At 41.3% G+C, this 27,691-nt stretch overlaps 1 protein-coding gene across 5 annotated transcripts in view; it reads right to left on the reverse strand.

The window, feature by feature from the left end:
- Positions 1-202: 202 nt before the first annotated feature.
- Positions 203-27,691, reverse strand: part of FKBPL (FKBP prolyl isomerase like) — a 43,744-nt gene continuing 16,255 nt past the window's right edge. For 3 of the 5 annotated variants that reach the window (XR_011204719.1, XR_011204718.1, XR_011204717.1), the window contains 2 exons: positions 6,722-14,344; positions 203-803 (listed from right to left, as the gene is read on the reverse strand). Coding sequence is in view for 2 of the 5 variants with exons in the window: in XM_069237232.1 (XP_069093333.1) it covers positions 13,176-14,063 (888 nt within the window). In the remaining 3 variants the exon portion in view is untranslated. Of the gene's footprint in view, positions 804-1,809; positions 14,345-27,691 lie in introns of those variants that run through there. The other 2 variants (XM_069237232.1, XM_069237231.1) reach the window with 1 other exon arrangement.

Below are 27,691 nucleotides of genomic sequence, written 5' to 3' on the forward strand. Positions count from 1 at the left end.
GGATTCAGTTTTTCCCATTTTTTTTTCTTTTTTTTCCTTCATTGATCTCTTCTCCAGAGAAAAAGCGTACTAAGACTGCATTAATAATCAACAAAGTTGCTTGTTCAGTTTCTACAACTTAAACAATACTACTGTAGTGTAGTAAATCATAAAATCTACATGACGATTAAACTTTGCAAAAATAAAATCCACTCCAGACTCGTTATCAACAAATGATATATCGCTTCTTTATTCAAACGTGACACAAAGCGTTGCCCAAGCAACCTCATATTTTTTTTTTCTCTCTTCCCAGCAGTAATGCTCCGTCAAATATATGGGGCTACACATCAAAAGTACAACTCATATTGAATTTACAAACTAAATCTGGAAAAATCTTGCTCTCTTTTCTCATTGAAGACACTACACAGTGGGCTTTACCTTTTCAAGGCAACTTTGATACCAATCATAAATAAGTTTCCGGAACGTAATAGATACCATACATGTCAGATCCTAAAGTTGTGCGTCAACTATCATATAGTGCAGCCTTACAAACTGTACCAGAGATTGCAAACTCACAGCACATAATGGCTGAATCCGCTGCTGCATCTACAACGAATATGGATGCTATCCTGAAAGAACTTCTAGCCATAAGATCGTCCATTTCCTCTTTGGAACACACAGTATCCACTAACACCATGGAAGTCCAAGGACTGAGGAATGAAGTTGTAAAATTCCAGATTAATATGCAATCAACGGATGCTCGCCTCGCGGCTGTTGAAAACCTCATCGACAAGTTACCTGACAATAGTCAAGATATTGGATACCTGCAACAAAAAGTGATAGAGTTAGAAGACCGAAGCAGAAGGAATAATCTACGTATCATTGGCCTTCTGGAACAAATAGAAAAGGACAATATTTTGGACTTCTTGACCACTTTTCTTCCGACCTTAACGAAAATGACCTTTTCACAGCCACTTGATTTTCAAAGAGCCCACCGTGTACGTTCACGTGGAATCACATTATCTACAAGACCTCGACATGTTTTGGCATGCTGATTACATCATCAACAGGCTCGTCAAATCATAATGGCCGCTAAAAAACATGGTCCTTATGAATATGACTCATCCCAGATAATAATTACAGCAGATTTTTCTGCACCTACAAATTTCAAAAGGAAACAATTTCTAAATTTACGTACTAGGTTAAAGAAAAGAGAGATCAAATATGGCCTTTTGGAACCTGCCACCATGATTGTGACTTTTCAAGGGAAAACTAAAGAATATTTTGACCCTCACGATCTAGAATCCCTTTTGAATTACCTTGATGATAAAGACACTGAAATGGAACACAAATCTACCTCAAATACAGACATTATAGAACCCACACCTTCTATCTCTGCAGAGGATACAGATCAAGGTGAATGGATACCTGTGCAGCGACAGTGGACACATGGTGGTAAATTTAAGGCATGGAAAAAAAATCACCCAAGAGACAAATCCAGATCTCCCATCAAACCATGAGTAAAGTTCAGTATATTAATCCTAGAGGGGTGATTTGCTATATCTATGACGTAGGAAAATATACTCTGTGTCCTAACAATAGTGTTCCCTCTCCTTTTTTCCTCTTCTCTATCTTCCTTTCACAGCTTCCAGGCTTCTATCCCCTGATTAAAGTTCAATCACTCAGTGTACATACTGTCTTATCTATTAAGTTGGACAGTTCAGTAATAAACAACTCTTCTGATAAGTGATACTTTCCTGTTACTACATTTTCAACGAATCCATATTGGGTTAAAGATTCAAATCTCATATAATTACATAACTATAATCCTAATATTCAAATGTTTTTTTTTTTTTTTTTTCTTCTCTCTTCATATTCTTTTCTCTCAACTTTTCTACTTCTTTTATCCACTTTCATAGATTGGCACTATATATTTCTATTTTATTTATTTTTTAAATATTTTTTGATATCGCTATAATATGTCTTCTAACAAGTTAAATCCTCTGAATGTTGTATCTTTAAATGTTAACGGTTTGACGCACTTTATTAAGAGAAAAAAAATAATTAGTTACCTTGGCCAACAAAAACCAGATATTGCTTTATTACAAGAAACACACCTTACTGAATCAGAAAGTGCAGAGAGAATGGATAGGTCAAGTAATACACGCCAATATAACTCATAAAAATCCTATGGATACCGCCACACCCATCCGGAAATGTGGAGTGGCTATCCTTTTCAATAAAAACCTACCATATAAAATCTTACAAACCTGGACAGATGATGAAGGCAGATATGCATTCGTTAAAATACGTGTCAGAAACTGCCATATGATTATAGGGTCAATATATGCACCTACTGATTCCAAAACAATATTTATTAAAAAAATTACTAGATTACTTTCATCTTTTGGACCCACCAAAGTACTGATTGGTGGAGACTGGAATGTTACAATAGACCCATTTATTGACAAATCTGGTAAACCAGATACCCATCATTCCACCGACAGATATATCCTGAAAGATCTTATGGATGACTTTGCTCTACAAGAACCTTGGCGTTTACTGCATTCACATGATAGAGACTATACTTTTACATCCAGTGCACACTCCGTTCATTCTAGAATAGATTATTTTTTAACATCACCAACATTGATTCAGTCAATTTCACATGCAGGAATTACTCCTTGTAGTATATCTGATCATGATTTAATAGATCTGCACATCAATATTGGACTTACTCAATCTCCTAGAACTCATTGGAGATTTAATACTTCAATGTATAAAACACCACAAGCTAAACTAGATGTATGTCAACATGTGGATCAGTTTCTAGATGAGAACAAAGATTCGGTCATAGATGCAAGCGTATTATGGGGTGCAGGCAAGGCTGTCATTAGAGGAATGATTATGAGGGATTCTTATCTACTTAAAAAAAAATTGAACGCAGAGAGGATCTCATTGGAACAAGAAGCTCAATCGCTTACGAAAGATTATAATAAATAAGAATCACCTATCCTTCTAAAAAAATTATTATCAGTCAAGTTTCGACTTAATAATTTGTATACCTCTCAAGCTGAAAAATGCTTATTCCTAATACGACAACGTCATTATGAAAGGGGGGAGAAAGCAGGACGTCTCTTAGCCTATCAATTACGCCAACAAGAATCGTCTAGAACGATTTCTGCTATTAGGAACTCTTCAAATGACTTACTTACCCTACCTACGGATATATTAACCCAATTTCAACAATACTATGAAACACTCTATACCTCCTTGAACTGTGAAGATACATTAGTGGAAGATGAATTCTTAAAAAAATAAAAAATCCCAAGATTGTCTCAAGAACAGAAGCAAAGATTAGAAGGACATATATCAATAGAAGAGATAGCTAAAGCTATTGAATGTCTAGCTACAAATAAAGCCCCGGGAGAAGATGGCTTCCCCATAGAATTCTATAAAATCACAAAAACTCAAATTATTCAAATTCTACACTCCTTTTTTAATGAATCTCTAATCAAAGGCCACTTCCCACCTGAATTTCTAAGAGCGCGCATTACTGTACTTCTTAAACCCGATAAAGACCCTTTGGAATGCTCCAGCTATAGACCCATATCTTTAATAAATTCTGATATTAAAATCTTGGCCAAAATATTAGTGACAAGATTAAATTCAGTCATCACGTCTCTCATACATCCCTCACAAGTAGGATTTGTTCCATTGCGTTCCTCCTCTAACCATCTACGAACCATCCTGCACCTGTTATGGCAACAACGTAATAAACTAGACAAAAATATCCTTTTATCCTTAGACGCTGAAAAGGCATTTGATAGAGTAGAATGGGGATATTTATTCCGTACCATGGATAGAATGGGTATAGGTCCAGATTTTATTACGCTTGCTAAAGGAATGTATAACTCCCCTACAGCTGCGATTACTTGCAATGGCTTCACCTCCCCCTACTTTAAAATCTAACGTGGAACCCGTCAAGGATGTCCTCTCTCTCCCTTGTTATTCCTCATAGCATTAGAACCCTTAGCTATTGCAATCAGGCAAAATATCAATATACACGGTATCGCTACTTTATCCGGTGAGATAAAAACTTTTTATTATGCTGATGATATTCTACTCACATTATCCAACCCAAATACCTCAATTAACACTCTGATTGATTTATTAACTCACTTCTCGGCATTCTCTGGATATAAGATCAACTGGTCTAAATGTGAAGCTTTGCCAATGAACACCTGTACCACTTCAACAACTTCAATTGGAAATCATCTCAACTGAAATATCTTGTGATCCTTCTCAATACGGGTCTAAAAAATATTGCGATGGATAATATGAACCCCATTATAGACAAACTTAAAAGAGACTTTGTTAGATGGTCTCAACTGAATCTGTCATTATGGGGAAGAGTGCAGATTATTAAAATGAACACAATTCCGAAATTTAATTATGTTTTTAACATGCTATCACTCCCCCTTACTTCGATTTGTTTTAAGAATACAACCTCTCTAATAAGCCGTTTCATTTGGGGAGGGAAAACCCCCCGTATAAGTGGTGCGAAATTACACTCATCCTCCCTAAAAGGTGGCCTTAAGACTCCCACACCTGGAAACTTACTGGATAGCACAACAATTATCTCACTCGACCTCCATGATATCTGAGAAAGATAAGATACCTATATGGGTCAAATTGGAACAACATTTATTGAAAACTACCACTTCTCTGGCGATTTATTATACTAAAAGTCCTAAATTCTCCCCATCCTCCAATCCAATCATATATTCGTCCCAATTAGCATGGCAAAAAGCACATAAAATTATAAACTGTAATGTCCATATACATTTAAATGCTCCGTTATGGAATAACTCAGCGATTATACATAAAGGAAAAGAGCTAAATTGGTTTATCTGGAAAAAATGTAAAGTCAACAACATATCAGACTTATATAATCAAAACAATTCTTTGAAATCATTTACACAACTACAAGAAACACATCGACTCCGACCTCACAACTTCATAACTATATACTACTAACATCGATTTTAAACACTATAACATCCTTGAATTCAGACCTTTTGATTCACTCATCCATTGCACGCCATATTTATATATGGAGAAATTTTAAAGGCACGGTATCTGGCCTGTATTCTTTACTAATTGATAAATCTTTTTCAGATAATACATCTAAAGATCTACAATCTTGGTGGTCTACACGACTTAACATTACCTATACAGATAAAGATTGGGCTAAACTTTTAGAGAATTATAATAAAGGGATTCGTGATGCAAGGATGAAACTTAATTACTTCAAAATTTTACATAGATGGCATTGGTCACCTTCGAAACTCTACTCTGCTAAACTTAGTAATGATTCCAATTGCTGGAGATGTGACCAAACCAATTGTGATATCGTTCACATCCTATGGGACTGTACTGCACTCCAACCATTCTGGATACAAATATCACAATATTTAAGGAAAGTATTGCCCAATATCTCCCCACAATCACCTCACCTATTTTTACTACATGATACCCAAGGTCTAGGCACACTTTCCTCACATCTATATAGATGGCTTTCTACTGCAATTAGTGTAGCCAAAGTTAATATATTGCATTTTTGGAAATCTAATGTTTTACCATCTACTCAAATGTGGTTAAAGGATATGTTTGATATTTCCCAGTTTGAAAGAATGCTATATACATTAAACGATAACTTACAACAATTTGACCAAATATGGAATGTATTCTTGACTAGCTAATAATTTCACTTCTCTTGTGTATTTCTTTAAATGTTCAATAATTCACAAATAATATCTCATGCCATTATTATATTTTCAACATTATTGACAATTTTTTTTTCTTTCCTCTAGTTAGGTTGTAGATAAGTGTAACTTTGTAATAATATATTTTATCATTTTGACATAATATATATTTGCTTATTATTTCTCTGTTAGGAATATCAGATATAAAATAATTAACAATGTTTTATTTATGGAAAATATCTAAACATCTCACTGTACACTGGAATCTCTTTAATGTGAATCTAAGTTCTTTCTTTATCTTTTTGTACAATCTATAATTATTTGTTCACTTATAAAAGTTTAATAAAGAATTGAAAAAAGAAAAGAAAAAAAAAAAAGAAAAAGGGGCTAGTTCCCTGCTAGTTCAGATAAATCTTCGGAATTATGATAAAATGTCATGAGGAGAAAACTGGTTACTTACTATATGTTTCCGCAAAAACCCACCGGAATATATGGATTCCCCACAAAATGTAATAATAAACACACTAACCATGCAGTCAATATTAATTAAAACATAGATATGATGATTTTGCCTCTTGGTGTGCAGATCACCGTTGTTAATCAATTCTTGTTTGTAGAATGTGAATGCTGCAAAACGTGTGCGTATCATCCTTAGACAGTAAACATCAAAATGGCTGCCGGGGAGCGCACCTTCCAGAACACATTCTAGATTATTGCTGCACAAGGAGCTCCCAGAATACCCTGCCTCCCGCTTTGGACCCACCCAGGATCCTTTGCTCGTGATGTCAGGTGCTCCCAGGATACTCACATGCGTGACAAGTATAGGGTGATGCTAGGCTTGTACCCAGCCTCATGCAGGGCCCCTTGTACGCTCCGATAATTTTCAAATAAAAAATGCTTTAATTAAACTTACTGCCCCAAGGTCTCTCCATGCATAAACAGTTCCTTGAAACTGTGTAGCGCTCTTCGCTCACCTTGGTTAGGATTCCAGATGACTTGAGAAGGACGAATAGTTTCAAACACTGACATAGCAGTTACCGTTACGAAGCATACCTTGACATCCATTCGCAACGGTCAAGGTGTTTGAAGAATAAAATCCTTAACGGTAAGAAAAATATGTAAAATCTTCTGAAATAAGTATCACATCAAAGTGCTGTACCACATTCGTGCAGTCAAAATAAGTGCACAATACTGCAAATGTGACTCCCTTAAATCTCAGCTACTCCTTTAAGGTTAACCAATCCAATTTAATCCAAAACGGTGCCCCTGGTGGGTCCCTTGGTGTTTCAACCCCTCTGTCACCAAATCTGTAAAGTCGTATTCAAGTACTTTATAAACTGAAGTTTATTATATGTTGAAACACCACAGAGCAGCTGCATGTCGTCCTAGCTTGGTCCCTTCACTTCAGGCTACTCATCAATGTTCCGAAAAAGAATAAAGAGCATACAGAGAGTGTGCTGAGGAACGAAGGAATCTTACAAATGAAAAACAGTAGTACATACAACTCATACACTAGACACAATACAGGAAAATAAATACAATGAAATCTGAGCAATGAATATGCAATACAAACATAACACCTTTCATCATGGATTTGTCACTGTACGTTTTACATATTGCTGTCACTTCCTTGGAATCTGAACCCAAACGAAAAACAGATCATTTCCTCATAAATAGTTTGGATAGTTCAATGCTCTTTGCTATGGTGATGGCGGACTCCAAATTGTCCAGGGACTCCCTGGAAGTTGCCCACGCCGTACAAATCTGGGATTTTCAAGCAGACTTGTCTAATAACTCTTCAGTAACGCCTTCGCCACCTGATGGTAGTTTGACCTGTTCTACTGGCAGAATCTTTAATATTGATCTCCGTTCTGGTCCTAAATTATGAATCAGCAAGGCTTTCTTTTTCTTGGAAGTAAATGTGTCCCGATCAATGGCACCTAAGTAGGCTTCAAAAACCTCCTGCTACTGTATCCAATTTAAAGGTAGGGCACCAAGAGATGCCAACAATGGGTGTGGCGGAGACACAACTTCCATGAGTGCTTAACACAATACTAACTATGCACAGTGGACGAGTTGCTGTCAACCAATAGTCACAAAATTACTCAACTAACGACATATTAAACATAAGCTTTTTCTATTATTCTGCAGACATAACAGGAGTTTGTCCTCAACTAATTTTACTGTGAAAATGCGGTTTCCAATTTAAAATGGTATTGACACATATGAGCTAGACCTATGGCACATGTTCACCTGCTAAACTGCAGCCACTGTAGGGCTTACAATGATCCAGGTGTACCAATTTCAAGATGGTGCCTTCTCGTACACAAGCCAGCATATGATCCATGCCTTGACATCTGTTCGCAACCACTAGGAATGTGGAGCAGCTAAATGGCAAGCAGGCAGAGCACAAGGAAATTAAAGTAGCATGCGAGCCTAGTGCTATATTTCAGTCATTATTTTGCCACTGCTAGAATTATGATGAGGCTAAAAGCAGAGCAGATCCCGCTCCTGGATGTCAGACATCGAGTCTGCACAGGAAAAGCTCCAAAATTTGGAGGCAATCTACTCACACGCCACTAATCAGACAGAAACTCCACCGGAACAGGGGCTCCCAGAGGGATGGAACAGGTGGTGGTGCTTGTCGACAATATAAAGAAGACAGTAAGGTCAGAGAAGCGCACATCTGTATTAATCTATCAGCTCTCCGTCCAGGAAAGCAACTTCCATCCCTGACATCCTTGAGCACTCACAGTCCAGAATCAAGAATCATGTCATAGTACTGGAATCCCCACACTTTTCTCTCGCCCAAGAGCGGTGCCCTGTATCTCGGATATACGGTTAGGAAGCGCTGGTGATGTATACTCCAGCCTGTGATGTAAGTGTGTGTTTGCTGAGCATGCGCTGGGTTGCTGCTTCTCGCACCCATTTCCTGCTTCTCAAGTTTATTTTTGATCTGCTGCGTTCCTGTAGCACGCAGGTACTCAATGAGACCGAGAATTTTGTGCTTCAGTTTCTGGGTCAATCATTAGTTCTTTCTAAACACATTGATGGTAGTTGAATAGGGCTTAAAAATCTTTTCAAGCTACGTGAGATAACTTGCCACCCTCTGAAACCATCTGGATGTTTTTGAAAATTAGTGGCCAGTGGTCTAATTATTCTTTATCTGTAACTATCAGCATAAATACCTTTACAGTGTTTGTAGAATGGGATTTTAGAACACAAGATAGCTGACTTGCTATTGTGGACAAGCTGCCTCAGGTCCAGGTTCTCAAAAGCATTGAATGCAGAAGGAGTACACCTTGGTACTACATGGTAATCCAATGTCCCAGTTAACATCAAATAATCTTGCTTAAGCACTCCAAAAACCTTAAAAGCAGTCCCCATTTGGAAATATATTGTCTGTAAAACAACACGAAGCACAGAAACTGAACACATGTGGCAGGTGAAGTCAGATTTTTAAATAAATATTATGGAAAAATTACTTTTAGCAAATTGCCCTTTCCCTACTTGAAATGGCTGGAGGCTAATTTGCTTTTGCTCTCTAGCTTCTCCCAGACAGAAATTAGTCTTGATTAGCTGTGAAATGCCTCCCATGAGCAAACAATAGACAGACTTAATGGGCAGAAATGGCTCTCCTGAATCCACAGACTATGATGTAGGCTCCTTTTTGACACCAAAGTGTCAAATACTGCTTGAGTGTCAATGCTTGATAGGTGTTTCGAGTTCACATACGATTCTTGGAGCACCCTTGAAAGGGGTGAGAACAGAATGCTAAAGCAATTTTTGTGGATTCACTGTCTAGATGCTAAAAAACTCTCCTTTTATCCTACCAAACTTCTGTCTCTGAGTTTATTGTGGGTACAGTGGGTGCCTCAAACTGGATTTTAGTGTTAGATGTCGTAGGACACTATGGATTATCATAGTATGCCCTGCAAACGCACCTTCAGAGCCAACATTTAGTGTGGCCGATGACTTTTGCTATCTCGAAAATGCCTAAAGTGCATAGGGCTGCCCCAGGGCACTCTTATGCCATTGGTTAGGGTGTGTCATGGAATCATTCCCGACTAGCTAGTGCCAGGCATAAATATGTCATCTTCAGGCACCCCAATTCAGAACAACTGCTAGACCTCCTGTCTGTGACCTGAGAGGAGCACGAGAGGACTAGACCTGTCCTGGAACAACCCCGTGACAAGAGGCAACTAGAGCTGGACGTTGGCTATTGGCCTCTGCTGGACATCCTTGGAATCTTTAAGTTTCCTCCCCTGAGGTCTTTTGAAGTATATTCCTGTGATGGACTGGGACTTGAAAGAGTAAGTCAGAAAGTAAAATATATGACCAAGGCAAACTTTTTGATGTATCTGACCCATGCTCTTTCACAGCCAACTTCAAATTGTACCTAGTTTCGGGTCTACCGCAACCGTTGACTGATGTTATTTCTACTTAAAACTTGAAAAATTCTTGTTCTCCGGTTCCCCAAATTGGATTTTTGTCAATTTGATGGCCCTCTGTTTATTAAATTTCACTCTATTTTACTAATTCAATTTGGGATTTTTACTGTTTTGCATTATGACATTATTACTATTTTGGTACTGAATGAATACTTTACACATTGCCCTAAGGTAAGCCTCTCTGCTCTGCGTCACAGCTACCATGGAGTTAAAATCAGGTTAATCAGGTGAGTTTGTGAGTTCACCCTGACATAGGTTGTGACTGTTCCTTAAGGTGGGTAATCCCTCTATAGGATAAACACTTGTAAATTCTAGTTTTAACATATATCATCATTTTAGTTGTCAGATTTTGGGGTAAATTAAGACCTAGCATTAAACGAAGCAACAGAACTGGTTGGACATTTAGTTTATTGTTGCTTCATTTGAGGAAAAAAAGCTGTTCATTGGCACTTTTACGAAATACAGAATTGTGTAAATTCTAGCTTATAGTCTTGATTGGCTGCAAGTAAAAACACTGGTATATCTAAACAAACTCAAACACATAATATTTGCAGTGATTGACACTCCTAAGCCAGATTCAAGAGCCATAAGACCACGTTGGGTAACAAATGCATGACGGTGAATTTGTCAGGGATAACAAAGGGCCTGCGCCACCATGTAACATAAACCTCCCCTGTGAAGGGTAATGGTGGACTAGAGAACAATGGCTCAAGTGGTCAAATACAATATAAGAGTTTAGAGAATACATCTGTGGTCACTCCATGAGGGAGTCTGGAGGAAGAGTGGGTGGGGGGGGAGGACAAAGCAAACATCATTTGAGGTGGACATATGCTTTGCTTAACAGACTTTAGATATACAAAGGTTGCCTCTAAACAATGTGGTCTTCTCACCTATGACAACCAAGTGTGGAGGGCAGACTGCGCTATCTCAGACACCACACATTACTGAGTCCTTTCTGAGAGCCTGTGGTTTCTCTCTCCCAGTGACTGATGCTGGACACATATCTGGAAAAAGGGTACTCTCGGATTCTCCTGTGGCCCATCCCCCTTTTAGTGGCCCACCAGAGAATTTACCAGGGTTTAATTCCTTTGATTGGAAGTTTGAAAAAAAGTATAACTATGAATTTACATTTGTTTACTGGAAGTCAGTAAAGCAGTACCTCTGCCTCTCATTGTAGGTGGCAAATGTCTCCAATGAATGTTCCATTAGAACCGAGAACTGATTACATCACCAAAGAATCAGAGCCACAAGAGAACTGACATATAAACATGAATACAGGGAAAATAAACAGATGCTAAAAAGACACATCTTTAGCATTAACAACATTATAAACTCTAGTAACAAAGAAGACCCAGCAGTTTCTCATTTGCTTTCCTCTCAAGCCGATGTCCAGGATCCTCAGGGATATGGCCTTGGAAGCTTCAATGAGTCTCACAAACCACTCACTACTGTACCTTCGCCAACCTAGTAGACAGAAGTTTGTCACACTTTTAGCATTCTCCAACCTTTTAAGCCTATGCTCAACATTAATAACTGAAAAATTTCACAATGTTGAAACGTGACAAACAAATCCTTAAGTCTCTTAAGAATGACAGTGAAAGTCTCTAGAGCCCCCAACTTATTTTCTAGCCCACAAAACTCTTGATGCCAGTGAAATATATAAACAGTTACCTTTGGTCTCCAGATGAGTCTCTACACCAGATTGAGGCATGAGACTAAAGTAGTCAGCCATCAGACCAGGGCCCATGCCCTCTTCGTGGCTATGGTCACATCTTCTGAGGGTCAACTCTGCAATTCCCATTGAAATGCCAATCTGGAGAGAGCAGGGACCTTCTTGCTTCTAGCATAAACTTTCAGCTCTGAAAAGATACCTCTTCTCTGAGCCTTAGAGTAAAGCCATTCCCCACATGAAACTCTTGCTGCCTACTCTTTTCTGAGGTCCCTTTGAACTCTATACTATCCACCTACTTATGGAGGTTTGAGTGATGCCATCAGCACATTTCCCCAATGAAAATATATGAACAGTTACCATTAGTGATCGAATGAGCCTCTACCACAGTGAGGATTGAAACTAAAGTAGTGAGCCAAGAGACCAGGGTCCCTTCCCTCTTCTTGGTTACATCTTCTACTTTATAACTGTTTTCTTATTAGATAGACCTGAGGGAGGCTTTTTTTTCCTCCCTTCCTGCTCAGCATTTTCAAAGGAGCCAATTTATTCACACCAAGCTGCACAATTAATCCCTTTTAGCACCAACACCCAAAGTATTTAGTAGCAGGTCCTAAGCTACATATCAAAACACTTTAATAATATATTAATGGTGAGACAGAGAACACCTTCTTCCTCCTTACCCCACCATGTGTACAACCCTATCTTTTTCCACTCCCACAAAGGTATTTACAAAAGCAGACTTCATTTATTAACCAACAGAGGCACAGTGATATCCATTCACAGGCACCAAGTACTAAGCTTCAGGATTCCACTGCATGAACCAACAGGTGTACATTATTATTTTATACACAACAATATAATATTCTGTTATATTTTAGCAATCACTTACACCAGGTAGTCACGGCCATGGAAAACAAAATACTTGCACTTTTATGTAATTTTACATTAAAAAATAATGATTAGAAGACCAGTGTGGGAACACAAAGGGAGCTCAGGGGAGGTGGGACTTTACTCTACAAGGACAACCCTGCTGTCCAACACGCTGACACAGGCAAGCACCCCCAACACACACAGACTTTATGGCCTCTGCTGGAGATGTGTCAGGGCTGAAGATCAGTCCCCACACCCACGTTAATTCTGCAGAGCTGCCCTGGTGTGCAATGATGCACACAAGGGTGAATTAAAGATGCAGCTCTCCCTCAATATCATTTAGAGCCCCTAGAATAATGAAATGTTTCGGCTCTCCACACCTTGTTATTGGTCAACGAATCTAATACCCTTATGTATGCAAAAACTCCCAAACAGTTCTCAAAGAAAGAGCTTGTGCATGGCATGAGCCATCTTGTTCTCCTGCTCCCGTGCTCGGTCCGCGAGCCTTTTCAACTCCTTCTGAGCGGCGCGGTTGCCAGGCTCCAGCCGCATCACCTCTTGCAGGTCAGCCCGAGCTCGCTCGAACTCATTGAGAGACCCATAGGCAGTGCCACGGCGGTAGAGCGCCTTCACACTTGCTGGATCCTGCTCCAATGCCTTTGTACAGTTCTGGGCAGCGTTCTCGAATTGGTGCAGCCGGATCTGGCAGGCTGCCAGGTTGGTGTGCAGTGCTACCTTTGTCCGGCCATACTCCCCTGCTGTTGCCAGTGGCACCTCACAGCAGGCAATGGACAGCAGCAGTCTCAGAGCTCGGCCATAGCGCTGGGTGGCCCCAAAGAGGTTGTTGGCCTGAAAGTTGACTGTTCCCAGTCCCTTATCGTGTAAGGCCAGGGCCCATTTCTCATCAAAGTCCATCTCCCACGAGTCTCGGCCAGGACTAAAAGTCGCCAAGCGTAAGATGAAAGTAAGTTCCGGCAGGGAGCCCAAAGGGGAGCAGCATGGCGCAACTTGCACTCTGCATACTTCTCCCTCCAGCATGGTTTCGAGACACTTGTCAACCGCAGCATCCCAAGGTGTGTCCCCTTCACCTAGCACAACCTCTACCCACTCATTCAAGGGAAAGCAGAAGGGCTGTCCCACTGCTGTTTCCCCATCAGGGTCCACTTCCACCAGAAGTCGGCAATGGGAGCCCAGCCTGGGCTTGTCAACGCCTGTTCCACATTCCAAGATAGTCTTTACCAGGCTGCCATCAGGGCAGGTCCACGTGCTAGCAGCCGCACTACCCCCTTCATTGGCCAATGGAGAGTTTATACCCTTTATTTCCATTTTGGAATAGAAGTCTGTAAAACTGGAGCACAATTTATCTTCTGGGTCAAGAGCAATTCCGCACTATAACCACAATCAATGGCTTTGCTGTTGATACGGTTATCATTTATTTATTTTGATTTTATTTTTATTTTCTTGTCTGTTTCTAGGTCCATTTGTAAACCACCCTCATGTTTCAACAAGTAGAGTGTATCAACTCAAATCTATGTCACCAAGCCATTTAGGGCAGAATCGCCCCATCTGGAAACGTCTGCAAGATCCATCAGCAACACTCCCATCGCCTTTGGGAAAACAGAGAGACCCACTGTTAGTAACAATGTCTTAGTTTTAGCTTCATTTACGATTAAATGTAAGCAGTCATTGATTACGATTTTGGGACAGTGAGACAGGAAGAATTCTCAAGACAAAGGTATGCAATATGTTTCAAGTAAGACATTTTTCATAACAGCCGGAAAGGGTTAACATGCAACAATCCTACTGCACACAATATAGGCTGGTACTGCATTTCTAAAGTAAGATGCTCCCACCTTGAATAACACAATCAACATGCATAGTAAATAGAGTGAAAATTATCTCCATTATATAATGGTGTACACAGTAACCAAGAATCGGAGAAGCTCTAGATGCTAGTGAAACATGTACACTAGTGGGAATAATCACACAAGAAAGGTGTACACTGTTCCAGAGAAGAATAAATCTAAGGGAACCTTCAAGTTCAGGAGCAAGAGCCCTCACACATCCTAACGGATGTCATGCTTCATTATCGGGATGCTCCTCGTCAGACTGGCACTGCAATGTCTGACGGGCTCCCTGTTAGGGAGCTCTTTGCCAGGGATCTTTTGAAGTGTCTGCCGTGATGGAAAATATCACTGGAAATTATTACGGTCAGGCACTATTTCTGGCAGGAGAGTGAAAGGTTAAAATTGGTTCTACACCCCAAAAACCAGCACAGTTTATTGTATCTGAAAAGGGGGTTAGACCAAGGTTAAAAACACTGGGAAAGCGGACAATGAGAAATAATGCTCAACCACTTTCTCATGGTGGATGAGGCCGGGGAAATTATCACCTATCCCCTAAACACTGACCAACATGTTTCGCGTCCGACGGTCTATACAGATCCTATGACGCTTCTTCAGGACCATCATATAAACAGGACTTCTCCTGACCCATAATTAATAAAGTTGCTTATAAATTTATGTCAAATACACAGGACTAATTTATATATGTCATATATAAATCAGTCCTGTGTATTTGACATAAAATTGTTGACAGTGTTTAGGGGATAGGTGATAATTTACCCAGCCCCACCCACCATAAGAAAGCAAGAAGCTTTCCTATTGGGCAAGCTGCAGATCACCTCCTTAATTCTGTCTGTCGTTATCAGGTGTGCAGGGCAAGCAATCGATGTGTCTGCCAGATAGTCATCGGGTTATGGACCTGCCAAGAGGCAGAGATCCTCATAATATTGTAGGAACTCTTGATGATACCTTCTGTATTGTATGCAACTCCCCCCAAGTAATTTACAATCAAGGCTACGTCATTTCCTGCCCATGTCTATTTAAAATTATATCTGCTAGGGCTATCCTGGGTCACCCTACCTTTAGCGTATTGCCCTAGGTAGCTGACCTCATGATATCTCACGATGTTATACTCTGTCATTTTAGCTCTTACCATGTTGTCATTGCACGCAAGGAGGTCTAATTCCCGTCTTTTAATATATTGATCTAGGGTTGTCAGGTGCTGCCGCAGCACCCAAATGACGCGGTGCTGTTTGGCTATTCTCTGGCCTCTCCGCACCACGCTTTTCAAAGCTTGGTTGTTTCTACACAGACCTTAGCTTGATTTTGCAAACCGTATTTCAAAGTATTTCCTCTCTGAGCATTGTCCAGGAGGGTGCGTGGGGATAAACACCACAGCCTACTTCCTGTTTATGTACCTGGGAGTGGTGGTCTCATTAACACCGTGGAGTGATCCATGCCTGTGCATGCCTGGTATTCCCCATGTGAACGCCAGGTGCTCATTTCCTTAGTGGTGAGCAATAGTCCAACCTGGACCACATGTTGTAGGGTCCCGGGTAGTATGTGCCCTCCCTGAGGTCCATATACCGGGCTCTCCAGACATCTGGAAAGTTACTGTCCCCCATGACACCCTGTAACGCTCTGGCAGCCAAGGGCTATCCCCACATTTCAGGCTGCGCTCTGTCCATTTTCGCTACTAATGTCACATTATGGATGTTGGTGCTAGCTCCTGTATTTTACTGGATACCTAGCTGAAAAATAGGGCCCCACCTACACGCGGGCTGTAAATGTTAACCACAGTGGTATGGGGTTTCCTCCAGCGCTCCCTGAATAATAATGTATCAGGGGTCAGCAACTGGCCCAAGGAGCATGAACGCGATTTCATGTCTAATTAGGATAGCTACCCCTCCGGCGTATTCTGCGTAAGAGGCTGCATAGCTTTGCCCAGCCCAGCCAGTGAGGCATTTACTATCATTGTGGGGGATGCTATGCGTTCCCTGCAGGAAGAGTGTGTCAATCTGATCTCTGCCAGTATGGTGCTACTTACCTCTCCTTCCAAGAGCTATTCAGCTCACACACATTCCAGGTTGGTGCGGGGATTTCTTTACTCGTCAGGTGATGCACAGGCATGTAGATAAGCGAGTGTGTGTAATCCCTGTCTGGGCATCAGTGTTACGAGTTCAGCATTTTCACCTACAACTTTCTCTGTTGTGGAGTCTGTGCTTGTAACTCCATAACAAGCCAAAAACCGTATAACCCTCCTGCCCCTCCTCCCTTCCACACCAATCCCTTAATCCTTGCTGGTGAAAAGCTACATCCCCTCCCCATATCCCTCCCATCACTTACTAACTCATGCATCTTAATCATCAAATTTAAGATTTCATCAATTAGCTGCCCCAGAGTTTACCTTCTAGGGAGAGGCAAAACTTGTTGTGTGTCAGTTATAGTAATGGGCGTGTCCAAGATGGGATGTCAACAACATGCTTATTGCAGCCTCAAGAGAATGAATCTAGAATATGCCTGTGTCAGCTGCTGGCCAGTCACTTTGTTGCTCCTGACATTCCATATTGTTGTCTTGAGTGTTGCGACTGATCGTTGTTGGTCAGCTGCTCTCTGGCCTCATCAGAAGTCATTCGTTTTTTCCAAAAGACCATGGCCTAATGCAGGACATTGAAGATCATCTGCTTGGCACAGTGTGTAATCTGCTATCCTGAAGGGCATAGCATGGCATAGGGGAATCTTGTTGAATCAAGTTCTTGACTGTGACAAACGCCTTCCAAGCCACCTACACCACCAGGGTAAAATCTTGGTATAGTGAGATCCTGCAGTCACCGTACCACAGATCCCCCTTCTTTCTGGCAAAATGCAGCACTTGACCCCTGGTCCAGAAATTTAGGACCCGAGTTATGATGGGTCTGGGCAGACCTCCAGGAGGTGGATAGCCCAGAGTGCCCTCTCTACTATAAACTGTTTGAAGAAGCTGTCTGGCCCAAAAGGTGTTATGAGCATATTTTTAACAAATGTTTCCATTTTACCAGTGTCAGTGGGCTCAGGGATTCCCACAATGCAAATATTGTTTTGTCTTGAGCAGCCTTATAAGTCCTCATTTTTGTCCGTGATAAGGGAGAGCATTTTATCCATTCTTAGCAGAGTTACTTGGATATGTTTTGGGTGTCCTCTATTACAGAGATCCAGTGTTTTGCTTCAGCTATGCACTCGCTTACTTGTCCATTCATACCACCATATGGTCCAGATGCATGGTTACGGTGTCCATTTTCTGCTCTATGGACGCTAGGTTGTGTTTCATACTCTCAAGGTTGATTTTCATGTCCTGGTTGGAGCTCGTATCACGTGTTTGTGGATTCCTCAACTTGCTTGCTGCCGGATCCCCGACAGGCAACTTACCAGTTCTCCTGGCCTAGACTGGCAGTAGTGGGGTCTTTTGTTTTCCGCATAGGAAGGTGGGCAGCATGTAGTTGAGAAGTGCTCTGAGACTAGGTAGCGTTGGCCACCCTCCACCAGTTCCAGATTGCTCTCAAGTGCTGCTTACAAACATCAGGAGGAGAGCTCCCTTGAGGCAGTCTCGAGACCCATCCAGACCACCTGGGGGGACATGAGCAATCTTAACCCAAGAAGCACATCCCTAATGCAGAAGCACCCTTCTTCCAACAAGCACCACATCGAAGATGCCACCTCTCAGCCCAGAAAGGCCCCGTTGGCCAGCCCTAGGTTCGTGTCCAAGGGGAGGAAAGGGAGGAAAGGAAGGAAAAAATAAATAAATAAATTAAAAAAGGACCAGCCTGCATAGGGAGCCCCCTCAGCCGGGGCACCTGAGGCACTCCCAGGCTGCACTCATCAGTAGAGGAACAGCTCTGCAGGGACCGCCCGTCGCTCTCACCCTCCTCAGCAGTCGCTGTCTCCGGTCATGGAAGCTCCTCTTCAGAGCATGCTAACCACACCCTGCACTTTAGCTGGTAAAAACCATGCAGCTGCTATCCTATGTCTTGGGCCCCGGCCAGCTGTCAGGACGTCTACTGCACTCAAAGGCTCATCAGCAGTGCACTCCGCAGTCTCTCCGACTCTACACTGCTACTCCCTGTTGTATGCTTCAGTCACTGTGTTTCACTGCCCCTTGTGCAGCGCTTTTAATGCGAGTGTTTTCCTCGCAGGCTGAGGAGCTCAGCCTTTAGACAGCCATGTTGTTTGCTGGCCTGGCAACACCCCTTAAATACTGTTGCTACACAGCACAATTAGGGGAATGCAATACAAGATTAAAATCATGTTCGACTTTAGGTGTTACATCTTCTCTCCCTACCCCGGTAATGAAGTTTCAGAGCATTTGTGATCACTGGTGTCCAATCTGACAGACAGCATCGGTGAGGGGCAGGTGCAGTCACTCAATGATCCCCCGGGCATATGTGCGCGAACAGATTAGTTTGCTTTTCAGTCAGTGCGACAGAAGCATGGAAAAAAGTCTTCGACTGAGAAGCAGGTGGAAGTCTGCTGCACATACTCTTTTTTTTGCACATGCTCTAGATCTCACAGGTATATCATTTTGACAGTTGGATTCGTGTTGGCTGTGAGACAGATGTGAGCACTGTGGCTACTCTGGTGGCAACTTTGGAGCTTTCAGGGTCATTTTGTTGTTGAGAAGGTGTAGACATCAAAGGTTTTGGTGCTGAGGTTTCATTCATCAGCTGTAGCGCTGCTAGGCCAGGGCTGGTGGGGATGCGAGTTCAGCAGACGTGGCTTTGGGTCGATCTCAACTTCACCGATGGTCTTGTAAATTGTCGACCAACCAGATAGCACCACACATCAGCAGTTCAAGAGCAATAGGGCTCTGAGGGCAGCAGCAACAGCAAGTCTTTCAGCCACGGACGACTGCGGATTTCACTTAGTGATTGTTTTTTGGAAAACAAACAAAAACCCAATACTTTACAAGCTTTTACATAAGTCTGTCGATCTCGTTTTATTAATGGCTAAAAAAAAAACACGTTTGCTCAAGTCGTGAAACCCGAGACTTTTGACTTCATTTTTATCCAAAGGTGTTTCTCCTATACTGCCTTTTAATAAAAGTGTAAGAAGATAAAACATTATGCCGCACGCTGGGGAGAGATGTTAACTTCCTCATTTTAGTGCATTGCTCAAGGTGACGTGTAGGACTTTTAAATGTATGTCAGAAGTACACCAAAAAAGTGCCTTGCCATCTGTAACTTGGCCACTGGATGGCACTGTTGTTCCACTTCTGGATAGTAGCAGCTTCTACATGCAGTGTTACTGAATGCTGATTTCAATAGCGTACTAATCACCCATGTGGGCATCCTGGCGCATGAGCAGATTTGCTGGCGAGTGGTGCCCGATGGCGTTATTTGAAAAGCTAGGTCTTCAACCTCTTGCAGAACTCAAGAAGTAAGAAGGAGGCTCTGTGGTGTTGATGGAAGTTGTTCCAGGGTTTGGATGTAATAACGGAGACTGAGCAATCTCTTTCTCTGGTTTTGTGGACGCAAGCAAATGAGAACGAGGCATAGCACTGGTGCCTGGCAGGCTGGTGAAAGGGTTAGCGGCTGTGGAAGTATGCTGGTCAGTGTTGTGTACGGCATTTCATGTGTGCGTGAGGAGTCTGAATGGGGAGCCCTCGAGGTGCGGTGTGATGTGGATGCAGCATGGGAGGTCGAGTACGAGTCTTGCAGCAGAATTCTGAAAACTCTGGAGTTTGTGTAGGAGTTATTTGGATATTCCTACATAGAAAGTGTTGCCGTTGACCAGCCTGCCAGCGATGAGTGACTGTCTAAGGGTCCTTTTAGTATTCTTTAGCAACCACTTGAAGATCTTTTGTAGCATGTGTCGGATGTGGAAGCAGGCAGACTTCACTACAGGGACTGTTGTCTAGGATAATCCCCAGGTTTCTTCATGGTCAACTGATGTTTGTCCTTACTCCAAAGGCCACCAGGTAAAGTTCCGTGGAGAGGTCTTGTTTACAAAGACCATCACTTCCGTCTTGTCCGAGCTGAGCTTCACGCAGTTGGTTCACATCCAGTCTGCTACCATAGTCGTGCAGGTGGTGAAGTTGGTGCTGGTTGTCTTGTCTGTCATGGGAGTGAATGAGTTGGGTGTTGTTGGTGTAGGAGATAATGGTGATGCCTTGGGATCAGATGATGTTGGTGATCAGTGTCATGTGGACATTGGACAACATGGGGCTGAGGGATGATCCTTAGGGGACTCTGCAGGTCACGTTCTTGGTCTCTGATGTGAAGGGTAGCAGGCAGATGGGAATTTCTTAAATTTCTTCCTGAAAGAGGATTAGAAGGTTGGTGCCCTGAGCAGTCAGCTAGTTATGTTATGTTTTCATACACATATTTATTTTTAATTTAGTGGCTGCGCTGTCAGTCTCTAATTTCCAGGAGAGGTGCCACCTTAAACCAAAGAAACAGGCCATATCCATGGAAGAATACTCTTAGGTGCCAAGTGGCCCAGTGGTATTCTAGACTTCTTCAACCAGTCTAGCTTTTTCTAAACTGCCAAGTGCTTCGAAGCACTATTTATGTAATTGAAGTTGTATGTAATGTGTAGCAGGCCTAAGAAAATTAGAAGGGGCAGTATGCATTTCAAAGTGCATAGCACAGACAAATAACCATATATCAGTTTGAAGAGAAACAGATGTAAAAGAGCTTTGGCATAGCCAACAGATCTCGCCTTTGTGACCTATTGACTTTCCTAATGTTTTTTTAGCCACACTGTACAGCATCCACAATCCTCAGCAGCATGGCAAAAGTAACAAAATAAATAAATAAATAAATAATACAAAAAAAGTAATGCTTGCAAAGCAAGCAGTAGAAGCAGCAATGCCAGCCAAGTAAAGAGACTGTAATAAGGCAATACTCCATGGGAGGGGCAAACAAACAATACATTGACAACCTGGGTCACCCATAAGAAGTAGGCAAAAGAGTGACATGGAACCCAACCAATAGTAAGCAATAGGCCGGCTACAAGCCTGCCTATGTTCTTGGTAAGCTACAAAATTTCTTTCAACAGACAGCACACACGCAACCTAGTGGGCTCAACCTAAAACTGAGCAGTAACCAAACAACAAAGTCAACAACACAGATAATCAGACCTCGAAAAATCTACTCGGCCATTTGCAATAGCAAGTCATATTTTATCAGGTTAAACTATTTTTAGGACCTATTTGCCCCTTCTTCTTTTAAAGATGCCTTTAAATCTTGTTCTTAACTCATTCACTCTGTGTTCAGAGATAGGAGTCAAAAGTCAGCTTGTCTTACAATTAATTTTCCTCTTCAAGGCAGAGTATCAGGACTTTTGTCAGGTTTTTCCTAACACACATTTAAATAGCTGTCAACTATACAAATGTTTCCAAAATATATTTCAGTAGCTGTGAAAGCCCATTGTTTGTACTTCTGTGCGATGAAAAAAAGTATTTTAATAGGATGAAAACAAATTAGAACATTTTACTTGGTTATGTGCAAAGAATAAATATGTTTTCTGAAACCTGATTTTCACAGATTGTTAATACATTATATAGTTTTATCAGTAAAGCTGCAAGTTAGTGGGAATGTTTTTGAAAATTTCGATGGAAATGTTCTGCTTGTAAATAATAGTGTGCAACCATATCCTGCTTTAGTAACATATTTATTAAACGTGAGTGTTTAAACTTAATTTGAGAATTCCTGCCCTGATGGCAAAGCTATTGGTAAACTAAGAGACAAGTAATGGATCATGTGTTACCCATGTGTGGGCTAGATTCTTTTAATACATGGAGCAAACGTTTAGCATATTTAATCAAACAGACTTTTTTTGTACAGCAGAAATGCTGAGCTCATATATTTGAAGGTACACGCATATGTGACAATGAAGAAAAAGACTGTAAAATAAAATATTTGACTAGGATCACACAATTTGAGACCCATTTACGGGTCAAGTACATTACAGTTATGGTTGAGTAGATTATTCAAGTTGCTCAACCTGCAGGTCTAAGAACATTTTTATGATATTTCCAGGATTATTATTCAAACTCATTAATGCCTATTTAGGAGTTTGAAGAATACAAAATGCAGTACAAAAGTAACAGTAATTAAATCTTGTGAGATGAGCAACAAAAGAACATTTTAAATAGGCACAAAAGTAATGTGTTGTCGTGCTGATAGGACAGCAAAAAGTAAGGATCCATTATCTCTTTACTCTTGGCTTTGGATACTATAATCCACATTCCAACCCAATCCAGTAGGTACATCGAAGACTAGAAAGGAGTAGAAAAGGTACTAATGAGAGGGTGGGGTTGTATGGATTTTAAATAAATGTGTTTTGTTTTAAGGAAGAGAGACAGTTGTGCAAATATCTGGCAGAATAGTGTTCCAGATGTTGGAAGCTAATACTGAAAAGACTGATTCAAAGTATGTATTTTTATTGATAACTGGTCTTGTGGACGGGGGTGTCTGAACAGTCAAGCTGGCAAGAGACTTACAAAATAGTCAGGTTTCTTGTTAAATAATGGGAGCGATCAGAGTGTAAACACTTATGCACTAGACAACAAAATTTGTAAGTCGATCTGCTTTCAGAAGGCAGCCCGTTTACATAATGGAGTACAGGAGCCACATGATCAAAATGTCCAATCCATAGATCAGAGCATCAAACAACAATGTCCCAATGGATAACAATAGAGTTTGATAATTTATAACAACTTTATTATGGGGAAAATGAAAAAAATAACATCCTGTATCAAAAATGTTATTTATGCAAAAGGCAAAGACTATTTAGATAGCAGCATCAACATTATTTAAAGACTTATGTGCAGAGCGAACACATTGTGCTTGTGAAAGGACAATTAACAGCGCAGGTGAAACACGTGGATGGGAAGGAAGAAAGACAGTGTATGGAAATTGTTTACTAATTCTTATGCACTAATATTTTTATAGATACAATATTATTTTCACAGAATCATGTTGTAAGAGGGATGGGAGGAAATACGGCTTTGGAGCCTTGGTTGATTTCTGAATCGTACCCTTTATTTAGCTGCAACAACAAAAATATTGACATGGTTCCACTGGTAGGTTTGGTCTCCACTGGTATAAGTCTTATGTCTCTGTTCTCCTCCTTTTAAAATGGGCCCGGCGTGATGATTTCATCTCCCTTCTCTGTCTTTGCAGGATTGTCCCCCGTTTGGTGCCATTGCTAGTCCCCTCGGGAAAAGGAGCACGTCCAATGCAATAAGTAGATTGTTATTTTTTTTTACGTAGGTGGTGTCACCGTCACCAAACCACCAGTGGTTTTCCTGTGTGCGCTGGTTCCCTACTTCTGTGGGTGGTGGTAACGAGTGGAAAAATGGTGCTCGGGTCAGGGATAGGAGTATAGCATTAAGAAGGGGTGCTCCATGCACACAGTGCCATGGAGAAAGAAAATAAAAATAAACAGAGGGATACTACTACTGTGTATATTGTAGAGTGCCTGTTTAACTGAAATCCCCTTAAGTTCATGTCTCCCACTACCCTTCACATCATCCTTGTATTGCAAAACCCTCATTCAGCACCCCCCAGCTCTAGCCACAACTCCAGAGTTGTAGTGGGCTCTGGGGCTTCCTCTGGTGGCGTCCACCAGTCCTCACACCAAATTTCCATCACCTGCTCGGCTTGACTTCCTATGTCCTGGGGTAGTGCGGGCTGCTCGCCTTCTCTCCCTTCATCTCGTTGCCAGCTCTGGACTCTGCTTCCACTTGTTGCTCCCCATAGGGCTTCTTTGGGTTTCCCCAACGGCTTCTCATGCAGCGTTCCTGGGGCGGGGCCTCCTTGTCCAGCTGACCTGTTCCATCGTTTAGGCACTCAACTCTGCCTTGCTTCTCCTGAAAGCGCAAGTCCTTCATTAGTGTTGGTAACCTTACAAGGGTTTGCTTCCTGCTCTCAGATATTTTGTCCTTCGTCCCTTTCAGATGTTCCTGACCACAGGCTGTGGAGGAGAGGTGACGGGAGATCTCAGCTGGACTACCAGATAAGGAGGGATACAGGAGTAGAGGGGGTGTCTCTTCACACGTCAAATTTTAATCTGTAAATTTGCTGGTGATTGGTGTCAGTGTTTCGACCTTCGAGAATTGAGGTCATCATCACGACAATATTTACACAACGAATGATTGCTGCCTAAGAATAAAATGATAAGAAACACGAATTTGAAAACACCAGACTAAAACTGAAACATGCTGTTTTGTAGGTACCTTAGGGAATTCCAGGAGACATGTAAGGTAAGTAGAGAAAAGAACGCAAACATTAGCCAAGAGTGGAGCAACAAGCAAATGGTGCCCTTGTTTAAGAAAAATAACAATGCACTCACAGAGAGAACATGTGTCCTGGGAATGCTCAAAGGGTATTCAGGGCAGGGCAAGATAATTCCATGATGGAAAGGCATATATAGAACACTGAGTAAGCAGAACTGCTCACACATCAATTACAGGTCAGTGGTGTGCCAGTCAATCACACCATCGGATGCCAAACTTTGTTTGAGAAAGAAAGGAAAATAATAGATGCTGAACGACAAGTGTCCAGAAGATGCATATAGAAAACCATACAAAGAGGGGAAAAATGCCCTCACCAAGAGTTTGCGCCCGCCCACGGATACTGGAGAGTCAACTAGTCAATCCCAAAATTCAGATATCACAGAGGGAAACTAATTTGTCCCGACATGCTTACCATGAGGTTGAGGAGTGGATTTCAGAGGAGAGACATGGGACAAGGTTCAATACAAATGTAGAATCACTTGGAAAACAGACGCAATCATGGCATTAAAGGGAGAGCACTAACCTCTATGGCATCCATAACTTTATTACAGTGTAGAGCCGAAAAAAGCAGGTACAAGACACTGTATGGAACAACGCTGTTTGAGGCTGCGGAACATGACTAGCGTTAGATCCACTAGACCGCTACCTCGGCTTGGAAAGTGGTTCCGAAGCAATGGAGCACTCTGAGGAGGGGGGCAAAGGGGGCTAGGATGATTAAAGAAACCCGAGGGCACCATAGGAGGAAGTCTGTGCACGAGCAGGCAAGAATTCAAATGTTGAACGTTCATTACCATTAGGCATTAACATTCCTGCCCCTGTGAGTTGGAGTACAATCTAGTTGGTCATTATCAGATTTTCACCCAGAAACTCGATTATATGTCTAAATAAGAGACACAAAGCTGGATCTGCCCAGTGTAAGCTGTATATTCAACTTTTTACTTACTTGTGAAGTATGTTGTAAATTATTAAAATTCATATATACAGACAAATCTTTTCAGAGAAACAACAAACGGGAGCGCAATAGTCCTTGTTGCGCTACACTTGGCTAATGTAAGCCTTCTTTTCTCTACTTAACTTACATGTCTCCTGGAATTCTTTCAGGCACCTACAAAACAGGACACTACCTCTAACATTATGGTTCAGTTTTATTCTGGGTGTTTTTAAATGTTTGCTTCTTCTTCTTCTTTAATTCTTAGGCAGCACCCATTCTTTTGTGTAAATATTGTTCAGATGATGACCTCAATTCACAAAGCTCAAAACAACGTCAACAAACTGTGTTGCTCTGCTTTGAACTAAGAGGAAATTATGCCAACGAATGCAGCACTCAGTCTGAGTAATGAATTAATTAATGCACTTCCCAGATGTCAAATAAAAGCACCCGAATATATGAACATAAGCATTTAACTCAAATGCAGTGAAACATGTGCCTATGCCAAAATACTCACAGCAGTTAAACAATGATGGGCAAAAAAAAATGTTCAATATATCAACAGTGAATATATATATCAAGATAAATAATCAAGAATTAAAATGCATCACCATAGGGGTTAAATCCATCATCCTTGCCAGCACCAAGCAGAGAAACCCTGAATGGCTGAGGCAGGAGAATGTCCCAGAATGGGATTTTCCTGAGCAGTGCATCCACTCTCAGGCAAGCTCCTTCCTCAGTGCCAAGTTTCCCTGTTTTATATACCTTAAACTAACTCAAGAGGAAGATTCTAGTAACCTCTCCCCTTTGGTTATGCCCCAATGCACACTCCAGAGACAGAGCTGTACTTTTCCTTGATTAAAACATTCCCAGCCTGAGACACTCTTGTTATGTCAACCTTCCACATCCCCCATATTGTGTTCCGGCTTGGTGTGACCCTGTTCTGGAGAGGAAAGCACAAACACGTTCTGCGTGGAAAACAAGCTTGGTGTGGAAAACCCTGCGCTACGCTGCGACGGTACCTGAAGCGAAGCACAAAATGGAGTCAAATGGTCAAGACGGAGTCAGTGGTCAAATACACATATCATTACACAAACGCCAGCAAATTTATGAATTATTATTTGACAAGATTCTGTAAAAATAATATTGTATTTATAAAAATATTCATGCATAATATTAAGTGAACAATTTTTGGATGCTATCTTTCTTCCCTTACATCCACGTGTTTCACATGCGCCGTTCATGGTCTCTTCACAGGCACAATGTGTTAACTCTGCATATAACACAGTCTTTAAATAAGACTGATGCTGCTATCTAGTGTCTTTACCTTTAAAAATACATAGTCATAAATAAAAATTTTGATGCAGGACGTTATTTTTTCATTTCCCCCAAATAAAGTTATTATGAATTATCATTCTCTCTATTGTTACCCATTGAGACCTTGTTGTTTCATAGTATAATTTACCCAGGTCTCAACTGAGCCTATCGGGTACTCCTGTTGTTGGTAACAATCCAGAGATCAGACACACTAATGCTTGCTTAGTGGTTCTGAGTGGAGCATGGACAATTTTGGGAATGCTATGGAGCATGGCACCCACCCTCACTCAAGTCTGGAAAGCACCAATGCTTGGGTCACAATCTTGAGACCTTGTTTCAGAAGGAAAGGTTTGATCCATGGGTGAGCCTAAGATGATAGCTGGCACAGTACATCACAATATTCATGGATTCAGAGATTTAGGTCTTTCAACAATGGTTGAGTTACAGTCTAAGATGTTGGTAGAATCAGACCATTTCTGAAAGTTTAGAATGAAATTATTAGGAACCAGGTTTTATTTGGGTTGAGATTTAGGTTGCTCAAGGGTTCAATTTAAAGACTGAAGAGTGCAGAGGCAGTTTGGAGGAACTC

The sequence above is a fragment of the Pleurodeles waltl genome, chromosome 6 (assembly GCF_031143425.1).
Source record: "Pleurodeles waltl isolate 20211129_DDA chromosome 6, aPleWal1.hap1.20221129, whole genome shotgun sequence".
Lineage (NCBI taxonomy): Eukaryota > Metazoa > Chordata > Amphibia > Caudata > Salamandridae > Pleurodeles > Pleurodeles waltl.